Source organism: Meles meles, chromosome 7, assembly GCF_922984935.1.
Source record: "Meles meles chromosome 7, mMelMel3.1 paternal haplotype, whole genome shotgun sequence".
NCBI classification, from domain to species: domain Eukaryota; kingdom Metazoa; phylum Chordata; class Mammalia; order Carnivora; family Mustelidae; genus Meles; species Meles meles.
In genome coordinates this window covers 139347169-139366232 of record NC_060072.1, presented here as the reverse complement: position 1 = coordinate 139366232, position 19064 = coordinate 139347169, and the positions used below count along the sequence as shown (strand labels likewise).

Below are 19064 nucleotides of genomic sequence, written 5' to 3'. Positions count from 1 at the left end.
GCAGGGATAAGGTGCCTGAAGTATAGTCCCTTGAGTGCAAGTGAACCCTTGTGAATTAAGGAAGACAGTTCTCTACCACTCAGAATGGAACACTCTGGTAACCTGCTGAGGACTCTCCCATTGAAAGCAGATGGGAGGCACACTAGTCCATAGCAGTTTGGAAACACACCCTGAAGCATGCTGTCAGTTCTTCAGTTAGGACTTGGTCCTAACCACCCGAATGCTTCTCCATGGCTGTTTGCTTTACTCTTTGAGCTCTTGGTTCTGTCCTTTTCCTAAGGAATGACCTGTGTTTGTAGCTGCTTTTTCAGCCTGCTTCCTCCTGGTGGGACTTCTAAGACTCAATGGCCTATTTTTAGTTTGTACTATCTTGGTCTCTTTTAGTCCAAGCTCGCAAACACTGTTTTTGCTACTATAATTCTCTTCGTTTTTTGAGTTTTCCGTGAATATGATTGGATTTCATGCCATTAGAAAAGCCATTCTCCTGGGTCTTTTTGAGATAAGCTTTTCACCTCAGGTTTCCTGTGCAGCTCTCATTTGACAATGCCTTTCAAATTCTCATACTCTTAAGATCCTTAAAGAAATTTGAGGCACATCTTAAATCCTTCTCAAGTCTTAATAAAGGGTTTATAGTTTTGGCTTCACCCATAGGCCGTGTCTTCCAGGATTTGCTTTTATCTCAGAAGCCATTTCTTTATTTTAGCGTTATTTGACAATACAGCATGTGGAGAGGCTGTAAATGAGGAACAGGTAGATGAACCCAGTAAGTCCTGGTTCCTTCATATTGAATAGTCTTTCTTTAGCTTCTCTCTCCTGTCAGTTTTACTTTCAAGTGGTTTGTGGCACGAGTTCCTTTTCCCTCTAGTGTCATTTTCTTCACTTGTCTAGAAGCCTTTGCTGTAAGCCTCTTCAAGGGCCGTCAGGTTTCCGCAAACAGTCATTGGAAGCCCTTTTGGTTTTCATTCTTACTCTTCTCTGCTTCTCACTCTTAGTTTTCTTTCAGGTTCCACCCACCACCTGGTTCAAAGAAGGTTTAGTTTTAGTTTTTTGGGTTATTTTTAATGGCAGCATCCCATTTTAATATCAGTGTCTGTTTCAGTTATTTATTGCTGTATAATAAACCATCTCATAACCTAGTGGCTCAAAACAGCATTTATCTTGTTCACAAATCTTTGGACAAGGCTGAGTAAGGCCAACTCATTTCTTCTTCATTTGGCATCACCTGGGATGACTGGAAGCTGGGAACTAGAATCTTCTAAAACCTCGTTCATGCACATGTTGGGCTATTGAGGCTGGCTTTGGGCTAGGATGTTATCCTAGGATGTACAGTATCTCAGTACTTTTTATACATATATACATAAGTATAAGTATATATATATATATATATAAGCATAAATATATGTATATATACATATACATATATACTTTGAAACATTTATACATTTATACAAACTATACATGGTAGCTTTATATACATTTTAGGCTGGCATAATTTTATTCCTATTTATATAAATTTGAATTTTTAGTCTGAAATCATGTATTCTTATGACCTTTTAATCCTTTGAAGGCCCTTACTTTTCATTAAATCATAATTTGGGACAACTGTGATGAGCTTTAGCAAAACTATATTTGATTTAATCTTCCCACTGCTATTTATAATTTTTTAAGCAATTTTACAAATAATTTGCTCATTTCAAAGCTCAATTACTATCATTTGGGCATAAGTTTGTCCAACACAAGGAGAATTGTAGCTCTGTAATTTATTAATTGGGCATTGGATCTCCATTTTCAGATTAATGAGGGGTGGCAGGATTCTTGTGTAGCAGGAATGGAGGTCAGGGGGAGAGGTGAAAGCCAGGTCATCTAGGGTCTTGAAGGCCATTAGAATGACTTCACTTATGTTCTGAGATAGTTATCTGTTAAAAGGGTTTGAGCAGAGGATTGAACATGTGAGGAACTCTGACATTAACTGAAGCCTCTAATAAAGAAGAGGGAAAACATTTCATACGGTAGAATTTACCAGTGTTAGTCCCACCTATATACCCATTTGTTCTTGAGACTTCAGTCGATTGGGAAGCTTTGCGAAAATTCATCCACAAGGAATGGATAGTGGGGCTGAACTAATTATCTCAGTAACATAATACTGACTAGGCAGGATAACATCTTTTTGTGTCTTTAACCAAATTCATTAAACAGCCATAATGTGTACATGATAGGAAAAGGAGATGAACTGATGTTTGTACTGAAATTTTCCGAGTACATAGGTTAAAGTTATATGTTGTTAACATAATTTAATAGTAAGATGATTTATAAAACCAGTAACAGAAATGTCTTATTAGGTCGCTGTGAGACAACTTCAAGAAGAACTGGCCGATACCCTAAAAAAACTATCTATGTCAGAGGCTTCACTGGAGGAGACATCACGTTGTCGTACGAATTTAGAAGATGAGGTACAGGACTTAAAGAAAAAACTGGCTCAGAGTAGGAATCAGGTATGTATGAAATGTCACATGTCAAGTTAATCTGTAGTTGGTTAAATAATATGAAGTGTTTTAGGATGCTTATTTCCATGGACCACTTCCTTCTGTATTTTCATTATAATTAATTTAATATAATTTTAGTATCCCCACAATGTACTTATTTCTTAAACTTTGACTCTCATTCTGTTATTTGTGTTATACATTTTTCTCTTATAGTAGTTACCCTTAGGAAAGTTGAAACTTACACGTCATTCCTCACAGAAATTGGGACTTTTTTCCTACTAAATAATTTTTCTAAAAGACTTATTTATTTATTTGTGGTGGGGGTGGGGGTCGGAGAGGCAGAGGGAGATGGAGAGAATTTCAAACAGACCCCTTCCCAGAAAGAGCCCCATGCTGGCTTGATTCCATGACCCATAAGATCATGACCTGAGCTAAAATCCCCAGTTGGATGCTTAACCAACTGAGCCACCCAGGTGCGCTAAACAATGTTTTTTAATGATATCTCTGTTATCGTGATGAGCTAAGCCGTGTAAAAGCAGAAGATAATGTTTAATAGAATGTTCCAGAAACTTGTCTTATTTTTCATCTCCACTCTTTTGAATGGATACAGAATCTGTACTGATTTCAGGATAACTTGTATAGAAAAGTGATTTCCCAAACCAGTTGAACTTAGACATTTCCTTTGTTTTCTTTTCCTCTTCAATATATAATAAATGCACAGAAATATTTAGATCATGTATACACCCAAAAGAGAGAATTAAGAAAATTATCTAGGTGTTGCCATTGGATTTTTTTTAAAGCTTTATTGAGATAGAATACACATTCCATACAATTCACCCATTTAATATGTGTAGTTCAATGTTTCTGAGTATATTGATAGAGTTGAGCAACCATTACTGCCATCAAGTAGAACATTTTAATGACCCTGAAAAGAAACCCTTAATCGTTGCCCCCAGGCTCAGGCAACCACCAGTCTACTTCCCGCCTCTGTAGAGTTGCCCATTCTGAATATTTCTTATGTATAGGAATCACACAGTGTGTGGTCCTTTGCGACTAGCTTCCTTCGCTTAATGTTTTTGGGGTTCATCTGTGTCATAGCATATATCAGTGCTTCATTCCTTATTATCAAACAGTACTCCACTGGGGGCTAAAACCCTTGATCATTCATCATTTGATGCACCTTTGGGTTGTTTCCACTTTTTGGCCATTAACAATGCTGCTGTGAACGTTCATTTAGTTCTTGTCTAGACATCTGTTTTTATTTCCCTGCCATCACATTTGTATCCTCTCAGTTAATTGGGTTGATTTCACCATCTCTCAGTCTTTTTTTTTTTTAAATTAACATATAATGTATTATTTGTTTCAGGGGTACAGGTCTGTGATTCATCGGTCTTCAAGAATTCACAGCCCTCAGCATAGCATATACCCTCCCCATGTTCATCACCCAGCCACCCCATCCCTTGCACCTCCCCCGCTCCAGCAACCCTCAGTTTGTTTCCTGAGATTAAGAGTTTGTCTCCCTCCCCAGTCCCATCTTGTTTCAATTTTTCCTTCCCTACTCCCCCAAACCCCCATGTTGCCTCTCAAATTCCTCATATCAGAGAGCGCATATCATAATTGTCTTTCTCTGATTGACTTGTCTCACTCAGCATAATACCCTCCCTTTAGTTCCATCCACACATCATTGCAAATGGCAAGATTTCGTTTCTTTTGATGGCTGCATAGTAGTCCATTGTGTATATATACCACATCTTCTTTATTCATTCATCTGTTGATGGACATCTAGGTTCTTTCCATCGTTTGGCTATTGTGGACATTGCTGCTATAAACATTCGGGTACACGTGCCCCTTTGGATACCTACATTTGTATCTTTAGGGTAAATACTCAGTAATGTGGTTGCTGGGTCATAAGGTAGCTCTATTTTCAATTTCTTGAGGAACCTCCATGCTGTTTTCCAGAGTGGCTGCACCAGCTTACATTCCCACCAACAGTGTAGGAGGGTTCCCTTTTCTTCACATCCTTGCCAACACCTGATGTTTCCTGACTTGTTAATTTTAGCCATTCTGACTAGTGTGAGATGGTATCTCAGTATAGTTTTGATTTGTATTTCCTTGGTGCCAAGTGATGTTGAGCACTTTTTCATCTGTCTGTTGGCCATTTGGGTGTCTTCTTTGCAGAAATGTCTGTTCCTGTCCTCTGCCCATTTCCTGATTGGATTATTTGTTCTTTAAGTGTTGAGTATGATAAGTTCTTTATAGATTTTGGATACTAGCCCTATATCTGATATGTCATTTGCAAATATCGTCTCCCATTTTGTCAGTTGTCTTTTGGTTGTGTTAACTGTTTCCTTTGCTGTGCAAAAGCTTTTGCTCTTGACGAAGTCCCGATAGTTCATTTTTTGCCCTTGCGCCCCTTGCTTTTGGGGATGTTTCTAGGAAGAAGTTCTTGCGACTGAGGTCAAAGAGGTTGCCGTCTGTGTTCTCCTGAAGGATTATGATGGATTCCTGTCTCTCACATTGAGGTCCTTCATCCATTTGGAGTCTATTTTTTGGGTGTGGTATAAGGAGATGGTCCAGTTTCATTCTTCTGCTTGTGGCTGTTCAATTTTCCCGGCACCATTTGTTTTTTTTTGTTTTTTTTTTAAGATTTTATTTCTTTATTTGATAGACAGAGATTACAAGTAGTCAGAGAGGCAGGCAGGGAGAGAAGAGAGGAGGAAGCAGGCTTCCTGCTGAGCAGAGAGCCCGATGTGGGGCTCGATCCCAGGACCCTGGAATCATGACCCAAGCCGAAGGCAGAGGCTTTAACCCACTGAGCCACCCAGGCGCCCATGGCACCATTTGTTGAAGAGACTGTCTTTTTTCCATTGGGCATTCTTTCCTGCTTTGTTGAAGATCAGTTGACCATAGACTTGAGGGTCCCTTTCTGGGCTCTCTATTCTGTTTCATTGATCTATGTGTCTGTTTTTGTGCCAGTACTACACTGTCTTGATGATGACAGCTTTGTCATAGAGCTTGAAGTCTGGAATTGTGATGCCTCCAGCATCAAGCCTTGCATTAGGCTCCCTGCTCAGCAGAGGGCCTGCTTCTCCCTCTCCCTCTGCAGCTCCCCCTGCTTGTGTTCTCTCTGTCTGTCAAATAAACAAATTAAATGTAAAAAAAAAAAACCCACAAAAATTTAATTATGTTGAGTTGAGCATCTCATCTTTTTACGTGTGTTATTATCCATTTCTATATCTTCCTTAAAGACCGAATCAATTATTTTGTCCATTTCTTTATTGGATTGTCTTTTCATTATTGTAAGAGTTATTTGCGTATCCTAAATACAGATCCCTTATCAGATATAAGATTTTCAAATCTTTTCTCTTATTCAGTAGCTTGACTTTTCGCTTTATTGATGGTGATGTTTGAAGCAAAGACGTGTTTAATTTTGATGAAGTATACTTAATCATTTTTGTCTTTTGGTGTCATATCTAAGAAACTGTTGCCAAATCCAGTCACAAATGATACACCTATGTTTTTTTTCTAAGAGTTTTATAGTTTTACCTCTTATGTTTTGAGTAAATTTTGTATATATGCCATGAGGTAGAGGTCTAATTTTATTACTTTGCATGTGGATATCCATTTGTCCTAGTACCATTTGTTAAAAAGACTATTCTTATTCCATTTAATGTTTTTATACCCTCGTTATACGTCAGTTCACCATAATGTAGCATTTTCTTTTTAGATTGTCAGTTCTAATACATTGATCTATATGTCTATCCTTATGTCACTGTCCAATCAAATTTTATGAGACATCTTCCCTAGTCCTCTGGTGAATTACCACTCACTTATGTAATAATAAAAGTCACTGTAGTAGAGCTTAACCTTACTCCTGTAGACATTTTTTGCTTCTTAAAAAGGAGACTTTTACCAACTTATGCCTTGCTGACTCCCTGATCCAATGAGAAATTAGGCTCAAAAAGCTAGAGTCCTATTTCTTTTCTCCATTCATATCTCTAGTCTCTCACTCAGTGCCTCGCATATCCATTTTCATCAGATCTTGGTTGTAGGATCTGCTGTCTACTATTTACTTCATTATGTTTTATGAACTTGTTATAAAGTGTAGACTCATCCGTAAATTTCACCATCTAGGACGGAAAAGATGAACTCTGGGCCTTCAGCTTTCCTGTTTTGAAATCTTGCTAATCCAAAATTGCAACTCACAATTCGATACTCTTTTGACCTGGTTCTTGTGTATAGCACTCGTGTTGATCCTATTCTTGGCACAGATCCTACATTCTCAGAAAACTCAGTTGTCTTTATCCATCTTCTTTTAGTTTAAATAGAAAGATATGTACTTTAATAGCTCAATACATAATTAATGGAATAAACATTTATTACATTATTTCCAGAATACAGCTGTAAATTATCAGGTTTTATTTAATGGAGTTATCAGAGACAAGTAGTAGATAATCAGTTTAAGTTCCAAAAAAAAAAAAAAAATTTCAAAGCCTGTTTGTATGATATGGGAAAGCTTTGTGGCACAACGTAAAGACGAGGTGGTCTTACTTATCTGCCCACATAAACAAGCTTGGAGTAAGATAAAGGAGAAGGTTATATTCAATTTAAAGAATGCCAAAGGATAGTACATTTGGTTTTCTAATGAAAAGATTAAAAATGATTCCATAATGTTCTCTTTATTTCCTCACTGATGAAAACAGAATAAAGATTGAGTATTAGATTGATTAAAAAATACTCAAAGCTGCCTATTTCTTTAAGAATTTCAGTTAATGGAGATCAGGTAAAAGGTCAGATTTTGGTTATTAAACTATTTCTAATTTTTCAGCTATTATACTTCAAATCACATTGTCTCTCTGCTTGCAAGTTTTTCTTTTCCCCTAGCTTGAGGGGAAATTCTGAAAAGGCGTTCCTGCCAGTTGTAATAATTTGTAATTGAAGGGAATCTTAGAAAAATATCTTAAGAGAAAGGAAGACGGTGGCAGAGTAAGAGGAGCCTAGGTTCACCTAATCCCTGAAGACTAAGAGAACAAAGTCCACTAATAGAGAGAAGAGGCCACATCAAAGAAGGTAGGAAGTACAGAGATGTCGTTAAGGAGAGAAACAGGTCCTGGCTGCTGCAGAGGAGAAGGGAGTCTTGGTCATGGAGAAGGGCAGGAGCGAGACATGGGACTGCACAAAGAGAACATTTCCCTGTAGCCACTGGCTACACTGGAAAGTGAAAGGAGCCTAATTTCATGAGTTCTTACAACCAGGGGGACTTAAAACCTGGACTTATAAAGGTCACTGGGCTTGGCTGGGATAGAGCCTGTAGGGCGCTGTGCTGCTCTTGGAGAGAAGGCAGGCAAACAACCCGGGAACATACAGCATGGAAACAGTGATCTGAATGCTGTCTGGGGCATACAGTAGGGAAATTACTCTTCTCAGAGCATTTCCCTGAGAGGCAGTGTTCACAGAGACCCCTCTATGGGAACAAAGGCCATTTCCCTCCACTGCCTCTCAGCACAAGCAGAGAGCCATCTGTGGGAAGCAGTGCAGCTCGGACACTGGCTGCCTAATCTGCTTACACCGAGCACCCTCGCTTTGCACTCCAGTGGAACTGCCCTGCTCAATCATTCTTGCCTCAGTTCCACCACAGCAGGCCTTTCCCCCAGAAAATCAGCACAAGCCCCTGCCCACACCACATCTGACCAGATTCGGGAGGGCCTCAGTTCCAGTGGAGGTGGTGACAGGTCTCATTTCACAAGCACACCAGAGCACACCTAGTTCAAAGTTGCTACCTTCAGGCCAGGTACCAAACACTGCCCACAGCGCTTAGGGAGAGCCTCTGCAGATATCTGGCCTGAAGGATAGAGCAGCCAGAACACAACAGCAGAGTGCATGCAGCACACACTAGATACTCCCCTAAGCACGAGACCCTGGGCACTACATGATGTCTTTTTACATAAGTCCATTACTTTTGGGAGCAGATGATGTAACTGGCTTTTCTAACACAGAGAAGCTGGTAGACACTTAGATAAAATGAGAAAACAGAGGAATTTGTCTCAAATGAGAGAACAGGATAAGGCCACGGGTCCAGAGATTTAAGTGAGACAGACGTAAATATCATGGCTGATGGAGGATTTAAAGCAGTGATCATAGGGATACTCACCGGACTTGAGAAAAGGATGGACAACATCAGTGAGACCCTTACAACAGAGATAAAAGAGTTAAAAAAGAATCAGAGATGAAGAATGGAATAAATGAGACAAGAAGCACACCTAATGAAATGAACAGCAGGCTGGAAAAAAACAGAGGAACAAATTAACAACTTAGAAGTCAAATTAATGGAAAGCAATGAAGCCAAAGAAGGGAGAGAAAGAAGAATTATGCAAAATGAGACCAGACCTAGGGAACTCAGTGACTCCATCAAATATAATAACGTTCATGTTATAGGAGTCCCAGTAGAAGAAGGGAGAAAAAAGGTGTAAGAAAACTTGTTTCTAGAAATAATAGCAGAAAACTTCCCTAATCTAGGGAAGGCAACAGACATCAAGATCCAGGAGACACCGAAAACTATCAAAATCAACAATAGTAGGCCAACACCAAGACCTACTGTAATTGAATTTTCAAAATATACTGATAAAAAAACATCTTAAAAGCAGGAAAGCAAGTCAGTAACTTCCAGGGGAAACCCCTTAAGGCTAGCAGGAAGTTTTTCAGCAGAAACTTTGCAAGCCAGAAGGGAGTGGTATTATCTATTCAATGTGGTGAATGGGAAAAATCTGTAGCCAAAAATACTCTATCCAGCAAGCCTATTACTCAGAATAGGAGATATAGAGTTTCCCGGATTAAAAACTAAAGGAGTTTGTGACTGCCACAAGAACTATTAAAGGGGACTCTTTGAGTGGAAAGAAGAGACCAAATGTGACAGTATAAGGCAGGAAACACAAAAGTAGCAAAAAATGAACATTTATATAAAAAATAAGGAACTCAGGAAAGAAGGATATAAAATATAATACCTTACCTAAATCATGGGGAGAAGAGAAAAGAATGGGCTCAAACTGAAAGACCAGCAGCTTAATATAGACGGCTATATGCAGAAGTGGTTATATACAAATTACATATCAGAAACCACTAATAGTGGTGCCTGGGTGGCTTAGTTGGTTAAGCATCTGACTTGATTTCAGCTCAGGTCATAATCTCAGGGTTGTGAGATTGATCCCTGCACTGCACTCTATTCCGGCCATGGAGTCTGCTTAAGATTCTCTTTCCCTCTCCCCACTCCACTTGTGCCCTCTCTAAAAAGAAATCAAAACCACTGATAAACACTCAAAGAGGAGAAAGAAATCCAAATATATCACTAAAACCAGTAAAACATCGAAGACACAAAAAATGATCAGAGAAAATCTCCAGAAACAACCACAAAGCAAGTAGTAAAATGACAAATACATATCTATCGATAATTACTTTGGATATAAATGGGGTAAGTGCTCCAATCAAAAGACACAGGATGTCAGAGTGGATTAAAGAAGAAGGAGAAGGAGAAGGAGAAGGAGAAGGAGAAGAAGAAACAAGACCCATGTATAAGCTGCTTGCAAGAGTTTTATTTTTGTCATAAGGACACTTGCAGATTGGAAGTCAGGGGATGGAAAAAACATGTATCCTGCAAATGGATATCAGAAGAAAGTCAGAATAGTAAGACTTAAATTGGACAAAAGAGAGTCTAAAAGAAAGACTGTAGTAAGAGACAAGAGCACTATATCATAATAAAGAGGACAGTCTGACAGGAAGAAGAGCTATGAATTGTAAATATTTATGCACCCAACATGGGATCACCCAAGTACATAAAACAATTAATGACTAACATAAAAGAACTAATTGATAATAATACAATAATACTAGGGCCCTTTAATTTTATTATATATGTTTTAAATGAAATTCATTGCTTTTATTCCTAATTGCAAAGGTATCCATGAAGACAATGTACAATTCAGATATTTTAGGAAGGAATAGAAATAACCAATAGTTGCGTACTTTCACACACCACTTACATCAATGGACAGATCAGAAATTCAACAAGGAAACGGTGGCTTTATATGATGCACTGGACTAGATGGACTAAAGAGATATATTCAAAATATTCCATCCTTAAACAACAGAATCCACATTCTGGAACATTCTGTAGAATAGATCACATATTAGGCCACAAAATAAGTCTTTTTTTAAAATTTAACTTTATTTTTTTTTTCAGTGTTCCCAACTTCATTGTTTATGCACCACACCCAGTGCTCCATGCAATATGTGCCCTCCATAATCCCCACAACACCGGTCTTAATAAATACAAGAAGACTGAAGTCATACCATGCACCTTTTCTGATCACAATACTATTAAATTAGAAGTCAGCCACAGGAAACACTCTGAAAGACCACAAATACATGTGGGTTAAGTAACATTCTACTAAACAATGAATGGACCAAAAGGAAATAAAAGAATAAATTTTTAAAAAATACATGGAAGCAAATGAAAATGAAAACACAATTGCCCAAACTTTTGAGATACAGTAAATATGGTTCTAAGACGGAAGTATATAGCAATACAGGCCTACGTCAAGAAAGAAGAAAAATCTAAAAACAGCCTAACCTTCACCTAAAGAAGCTAGAAAAAGAACAAGAAATGAAGCCTGAAGTCAGCAGAAGGACGGAGATAATAAAAATTAGAGCAGTAGTAGTAGTGGGTAGCTCAGTTGGTTAAGCAGCAGACTCTTGATTTCAGCTCAGGTCGTGATCTCAGAGTCCTGGGATTGAGCCCTGCTTTTGGCTCTGTACTTAGTGGGGAGTCTACTTGAGGATTCTCTCATTCCCTCTCCATTTGACCCTCTCCCCACTTTCTCTTTCTCTCAAATAAATTTTTTTTTTTTAAAAATTAGAGCAGAAGAAAACACTATAGAAACTTTAAAAAGACAAAAATAGAAGAGATCAATGAAACCAGGAGCTGGTTCTTTGAAAAAATGAATAAAACCGATAAAGCTTTAGCCAGAGCTATCAGAAAGAAGAGAAGAAGGACCCAAATAATATCACAGATGAGAGAGGAGAAATAACAACCAACACCACAGAAATGCAGACAATTATAAAAGGATATCATGAACAACTATATGCCAGCAATGTGGACAATGTAGAAGAAATGGACAAATTCCTAGAAACATATAAATTACCAGAACTGAAACAAGAATAGAAAATTTGAACAGACTGAAAACCAGCAAAAAAATTGAATCATTAATCCAAAAACTATGAACAAACACAAGTCCAGGACCAGAGGCAAATTCTACCGAGCATTTAAAGGAAGAGTTAGTATCTATTCTCAAACTATTCAAAAAAACAGAAAAGGAAGGAAAAACTCCAAATTCATTCTATGAGGCCAGTATTACCCTGATACCAAAATGAGACAAAGACACCCCAAAAAGAACTCTAAGCCAATCTCTTTGGTGAACATGGACGCAAAAATCCTCAACAAAATACTCGCAAACGGAATCCAACAATACATTAAAAAAATCATCACGATGATCAAATGGGATTTATTCCTAGGTTATGGGGGTGTTTTAATATCAGCAAATCAATCATTGTGATACACTAAATTAATAAAAGGAGAAGAATCATCTGATCATTTCAAAAGATGTAGAAAAAACATTTGAGGGGCACCTGGGTGGCTCAGTGGGTTAAATCCTCTGCCTTTGGCTCAGGTCATGATCTCAGGGTCCTGGGATCAAGCCCCACATCGGGCTCCCTGCTCGGCAGGGAGCCCGCTTCCCCCCCACCTCTCTGCCTGCCTCTCTGCCTACTTGTGATCTCTGTCTGTCAAATAAATAAATAAAATCTTTTAAAAAAAATAGCATTTGACAAAGTGCAACATCTATTCATGATAACAAAGTAAAACATCAATTCATGATAAAAACCCTCAACAGGGGCGCCTGGGTGGCTCAGTGGGTTAAAGCCTCTGCCTTCAGTTCAGGTCATGATCCCAGGGTCCTGAGATCGAGCCCCACATCGGGCTCTCTGCTATGCAGGGAGCCTGCTTCTTCCTTTCTCTCTCTGCCTGCCTCTCTGCCTACTTGTGATCTCTGTCAAATAAGTAAATAAAATCTTAAACAAACAAACAAACAAACAAAACCCCTCAACACAGTAGGTTTAGAAGGAACATACTTCAACATAATAAAGGTCATATATAAAAAATGCACAGGTAATGACATCCTAAATGGGGGAAAACGGAAAGAAAAACCTCTTAGATCTTGCTTCTGGTTATGGGCTTCTTCTGATTAGCACTGTTTGTCATTATTAAATTAAGCTTAGGAGCACCTGGGTGGCTCAGATGGTTAAATGTCTGCCTTCGGCTCAGGTCATGATCTCCAGGTCCTGGGATCGAGTCCCATGTCAGGCTCCCAGCTCAGCAGGGAGTCTGCTTCTCCCTCTCCTCTGCCTCTCCCCCTGCTTGTGCTCTGTCTCTCCATATCTCTCCCAAATGAATAAATTTTAAAAAATTAAAAAAAATTAATCTTAACATTTATTACTTCCCACTTTAATGGAGACTAGTTTCTACTGTATAAATTATGTATCTTATTAACTCTTCTTGTCATCCGTTTTTCTATCTGTTTGTTTTTTCTTAACGAACTCCCCAACGTTTAGTGGCTTAAATAAATAACATTTATTTTGTTGACAAATCTACTGTTAGGAAAAGCGTGGCCAGGACAGCTTGTTTCTCTTCCCCTAGCTTCAGGTGGGGCAGCTGAAAGGCTTGGGGCTGGACCTGTTTGAAGATTTGTTCACTCACATCTGGTGGTGTTGATGCTGGCTATTGCCTAGGGCTATCGTTGGGGCAGGCACCCGAAACACCCGAAACACTGAAGGCACACCTGGACTCTTTGTGGCCTGAACTTTCTTACAAGATGGGGGGCTCAATTCCAACAAAGCTGCCTGAGCTGCAGAGCAAGGCAGAAGCTCTATTGTCTTTTGCAACCTAGCCTTGGAATACACATTGTGATGCTCACAATTCACCATATTGTGTTAGGAGAAAGTCACTAAGATAGGCCCATGGTCTTTTTTTTTTTTTTTTTAATGGAATGAATATGTAAAACCTATGAGATTAAGAGTCATTTATGGTTTTTCTCCCTCCCAATCCCATCTTGTTTCATTTATTCTTCTCCTATCCCCCTAACCCCCCATGTTGGGGGTTGCTGGGGGGAGGTGGGGTTGGGAGAGGGGGAGGGGGTTATGGACATTGGGGAGGGTATGTGCTATCGTGAGTGCTGTGAAGTGTGTAAACCTGGTGATTCACAGACCTGTACCCCTGAGGATAAAAATACATTATATGTTTATTAAAAAGAAAAAAAAGGACAGATGAATACCCAACTTTTGGAGCAACATGGACGGGACTGGAAGTGATTATGCTGAGTGAAATAGGTCAAGCAGAGAGAGTCAAGTATCATATGATTTCACTTATTTGTGGAGCATAACAAATAACATGGAGGACCTTGGGAGATGGAGAGGAGAAGGAAGTTGAGGGAAATTGGAAGGGGAGGCGAACCATAGGCGACAATGGACTCTGAAAAACAACCTGAGGGTTTTGAAGGGGCAGGGGTGGGAGGTTGGGGGAACCAGGTGGTGGATAATAGGGAGGGCACGTATTGCATGGAGCACTGGGTGTTGTGCAAAAACAATGAATACTGTTACGTTGAAAAAATAAATAAGTTAATTAAAAATAGGTAAAAAGAAAACACAAAAACCTATGCACACATTTAAAAAGCAGCGTGATTTACCCACTAGCCACAATTTTTTATATTCCTCCCACATGAAAAATACACTCACCTCCCCACCATACCTCCCATAAATCTCAGTTCTCCTGGCACTGGGTTTAGGCCTGAGTCCAACATCTTATCATCTTAGTCAGGTACAGCAGGGATAAGGTGCCTGAAGTATAGTCCCTTGAGTGCAAGTGAACCCTTGTGAATTAAGGAAGACAGTTCTCTACCACTCAGAATGGAACACTCTGGTAACCTGCTGAGGACTCTCCCATTGAAAGCAGATGGGAGGCACACTAGTCCATAGCAGTTTTGAAACACACCCTGAAGCATGCTGTCAGTTCTTCAGTTAGGACTTGGTCCTAACCACCCGAATGCTTCTCCATGGCTGTTTGCTTTACTCTTTGAGCTCTTGGTTCTGTCCTTTTCCTAAGGAATGACCTGTGTTTGTAGCTGCTTTTTCAGCCTGCTTCCTCCTGGTGGGACTTCTAAGACTCAATGGCCTATTTTTAGTTTGTACTATCTTGGTCTCTTTTAGTCCAAGCTCGCAAACACTGTTTTTGCTACTATAATTCTCTTCGTTTTTTGAGTTTTCCGTGAATATGATTGGATTTCATGCCATTAGAAAAGCCATTCTCCTGGGTCTTTTTGAGATAAGCTTTTCACCTCAGGTTTCCTGTGCAGCTCTCATTTGACAATGCCTTTCAAATTCTCATACTCTTAAGATCCTTAAAGAAATTTGAGGCACATCTTAAATCCTTCTCAAGTCTTAATAAAGGGTTTATAGTTTTGGCTTCACCCATAGGCCGTGTCTTCCAGGATTTGCTTTTATCTCAGAAGCCATTTCTTTATTTTAGCGTTATTTGACAATACAGCATGTGGAGAGGCTGTAAATGAGGAACAGGTAGATGAACCCAGTAAGTCCTGGTTCCTTCATATTGAATAGTCTTTCTTTAGCTTCTCTCTCCTGTCAGTTTTACTTTCAAGTGGTTTGTGGCACGAGTTCCTTTTCCCTCTAGTGTCATTTTCTTCACTTGTCTAGAAGCCTTTGCTGTAAGCCTCTTCAAGGGCCGTCAGGTTTCCGCAAACAGTCATTGGAAGCCCTTTTGGTTTTCATTCTTACTCTTCTCTGCTTCTCACTCTTAGTTTTCTTTCAGGTTCCACCCACCACCTGGTTCAAAGAAGGTTTAGTTTTAGTTTTTTGGGTTATTTTTAATGGCAGCATCCCATTTTAATATCAGTGTCTGTTTCAGTTATTTATTGCTGTATAATAAACCATCTCATAACCTAGTGGCTCAAAACAGCATTTATCTTGTTCACAAATCTTTGGACAAGGCTGAGTAAGGCCAACTCATTTCTTCTTCATTTGGCATCACCTGGGATGACTGGAAGCTGGGAACTAGAATCTTCTAAAACCTCGTTCATGCACATGTTGGGCTATTGAGGCTGGCTTTGGGCTAGGATGTTATCCTAGGATGTACAGTATCTCAGTACTTTTTATACATATATACATAAGTATAAGTATATATATATATATATATAAGCATAAATATATGTATATATACATATACATATATACTTTGAAACATTTATACATTTATACAAACTATACATGGTAGCTTTATATACATTTTAGGCTGGCATAATTTTATTCCTATTTATATAAATTTGAATTTTTAGTCTGAAATCATGTATTCTTATGACCTTTTAATCCTTTGAAGGCCCTTACTTTTCATTAAATCATAATTTGGGACAACTGTGATGAGCTTTAGCAAAACTATATTTGATTTAATCTTCCCACTGCTATTTATAATTTTTTAAGCAATTTTACAAATAATTTGCTCATTTCAAAGCTCAATTACTATCATTTGGGCATAAGTTTGTCCAACACAAGGAGAATTGTAGCTCTGTAATTTATTAATTGGGCATTGGATCTCCATTTTCAGATTAATGAGGGGTGGCAGGATTCTTGTGTAGCAGGAATGGAGGTCAGGGGGAGAGGTGAAAGCCAGGTCATCTAGGGTCTTGAAGGCCATTAGAATGACTTCACTTATGTTCTGAGATAGTTATCTGTTAAAAGGGTTTGAGCAGAGGATTGAACATGTGAGGAACTCTGACATTAACTGAAGCCTCTAATAAAGAAGAGGGAAAACATTTCATACGGTAGAATTTACCAGTGTTAGTCCCACCTATATACCCATTTGTTCTTGAGACTTCAGTCGATTGGGAAGCTTTGCGAAAATTCATCCACAAGGAATGGATAGTGGGGCTGAACTAATTATCTCAGTAACATAATACTGACTAGGCAGGATAACATCTTTTTGTGTCTTTAACCAAATTCATTAAACAGCCATAATGTGTACATGATAGGAAAAGGAGATGAACTGATGTTTGTACTGAAATTTTCCGAGTACATAGGTTAAAGTTATATGTTGTTAACATAATTTAATAGTAAGATGATTTATAAAACCAGTAACAGAAATGTCTTATTAGGTCGCTGTGAGACAACTTCAAGAAGAACTGGCCGATACCCTAAAAAAACTATCTATGTCAGAGGCTTCACTGGAGGAGACATCACGTTGTCGTACGAATTTAGAAGATGAGGTACAGGACTTAAAGAAAAAACTGGCTCAGAGTAGGAATCAGGTATGTATGAAATGTCACATGTCAAGTTAATCTGTAGTTGGTTAAATAATATGAAGTGTTTTAGGATGCTTATTTCCATGGACCACTTCCTTCTGTATTTTCATTATAATTAATTTAATATAATTTTAGTATCCCCACAATGTACTTATTTCTTAAACTTTGACTCTCATTCTGTTATTTGTGTTATACATTTTTCTCTTATAGTAGTTACCCTTAGGAAAGTTGAAACTTACACGTCATTCCTCACAGAAATTGGGACTTTTTTCCTACTAAATAATTTTTCTAAAAGACTTATTTATTTATTTGTGGTGGGGGTGGGGGTCGGAGAGGCAGAGGGAGATGGAGAGAATTTCAAACAGACCCCTTCCCAGAAAGAGCCCCATGCTGGCTTGATTCCATGACCCATAAGATCATGACCTGAGCTAAAATCCCCAGTTGGATGCTTAACCAACTGAGCCACCCAGGTGCGCTAAACAATGTTTTTTAATGATATCTCTGTTATCGTGATGAGCTAAGCCGTGTAAAAGCAGAAGATAATGTTTAATAGAATGTTCCAGAAACTTGTCTTATTTTTCATCTCCACTCTTTTGAATGGATACAGAATCTGTACTGATTTCAGGATAACTTGTATAGAAAAGTGATTTCCCAAACCAGTTGAACTTAGACATTTCCTTTGTTTTCTTTTCCTCTTCAATATATAATAAATGCACAGAAATATTTAGATCATGTATACACCCAAAAGAGAGAATTAAGAAAATTATCTAGGTGTTGCCATTGGATTTTTTTTAAAGCTTTATTGAGATAGAATACACATTCCATACAATTCACCCATTTAATATGTGTAGTTCAATGTTTCTGAGTATATTGATAGAGTTGAGCAACCATTACTGCCATCAAGTAGAACATTTTAATGACCCTGAAAAGAAACCCTTAATCGTTGCCCCCAGGCTCAGGCAACCACCAGTCTACTTCCCGCCTCTGTAGAGTTGCCCATTCTGAATATTTCTTATGTATAGGAATCACACAGTGTGTGGTCCTTTGCGACTAGCTTCCTTCGCTTAATGTTTTTGGGGTTCATCTGTGTCATAGCATATATCAGTGCTTCATTCCTTATTATCAAACAGTACTCCACTGGGGGCTAAAACCCTTGATCATTCATCATTTGATGCACCTTTGGGTTGTTTCCACTTTTTGGCCATTAACAATGCTGCTGTGAACGTTCATTTAGTTCTTGTCTAGACATCTGTTTTTATTTCCCTGCCATCACATTTGTATCCTCTCAGTTAATTGGGTTGATTTCACCATCTCTCAGTCTTTTTTTTTTTTTTAAATTAACATATAATGTATTATTTGTTTCAGGGGTACAGGTCTGTGATTCATCGGTCTTCAAGAATTCACAGCCCTCAGCATAGCATATACCCTCCCCATGTTCATCACCCAGACACCCCATCCCTTGCACCTCCCCCGCTCCAGCAACCCTCAGTTTGTTTCCTGAGATTAAGAGTTTGTCTCCCTCCCCAGTCCCATCTTGTTTCAATTTTTCCTTCCCTACTCCCCCAAACCCCCATGTTGCCTCTCAAATTCCTCATATCAGAGAGCGCATATCATAATTGTCTTTCTCTGATTGACTTGTCTCACTCAGCATAATACCCTCCCTTTAGTTCCATCCACACATCATTGCAAATGGCAAGATTTCGTTTCTTTTGATGGCTGCATAGTAGTCCATTGTGTATATATACCACATCTTCTTTATTCATTCATCTGTTGATGGACATCTAGGTTCTTTCCATCGTTTGGCTATTGTGGACATTGCTGCTATAAACATTCGGGTACACGTGCCCCTTTGGATACCTACATTTGTATCTTTAGGGTAAATACTCAGTAATGTGGTTGCTGGGTCATAAGGTAGCTCTATTTTCAATTTCTTGAGGAACCTCCATGCTGTTTTCCAGAGTGGCTGCACCAGCTTACATTCCCACCAACAGTGTAGGAGGGTTCCCTTTTCTTCACATCCTTGCCAACACCTGATGTTTCCTGACTTGTTAATTTTAGCCATTCTGACTAGTGTGAGATGGTATCTCAGTATAGTTTTGATTTGTATTTCCTTGGTGCCAAGTGATGTTGAGCACTTTTTCATCTGTCTGTTGGCCATTTGGGTGTCTTC

General features: G+C 38.8%; 1 protein-coding gene across 1 annotated transcript in view; it reads left to right on the top strand.

The window, feature by feature from the left end:
* Positions 1-19064, top strand: part of LOC123946521 (ankyrin repeat domain-containing protein 26-like) — a 180633-nt gene that overhangs the window by 117455 nt on the left and 44114 nt on the right. The window contains 2 exon segments of the mRNA XM_046011883.1: positions 2340-2492; positions 16748-16900. Of these exon segments, the coding sequence (XP_045867839.1) occupies positions 2340-2492; positions 16748-16900 (306 nt within the window).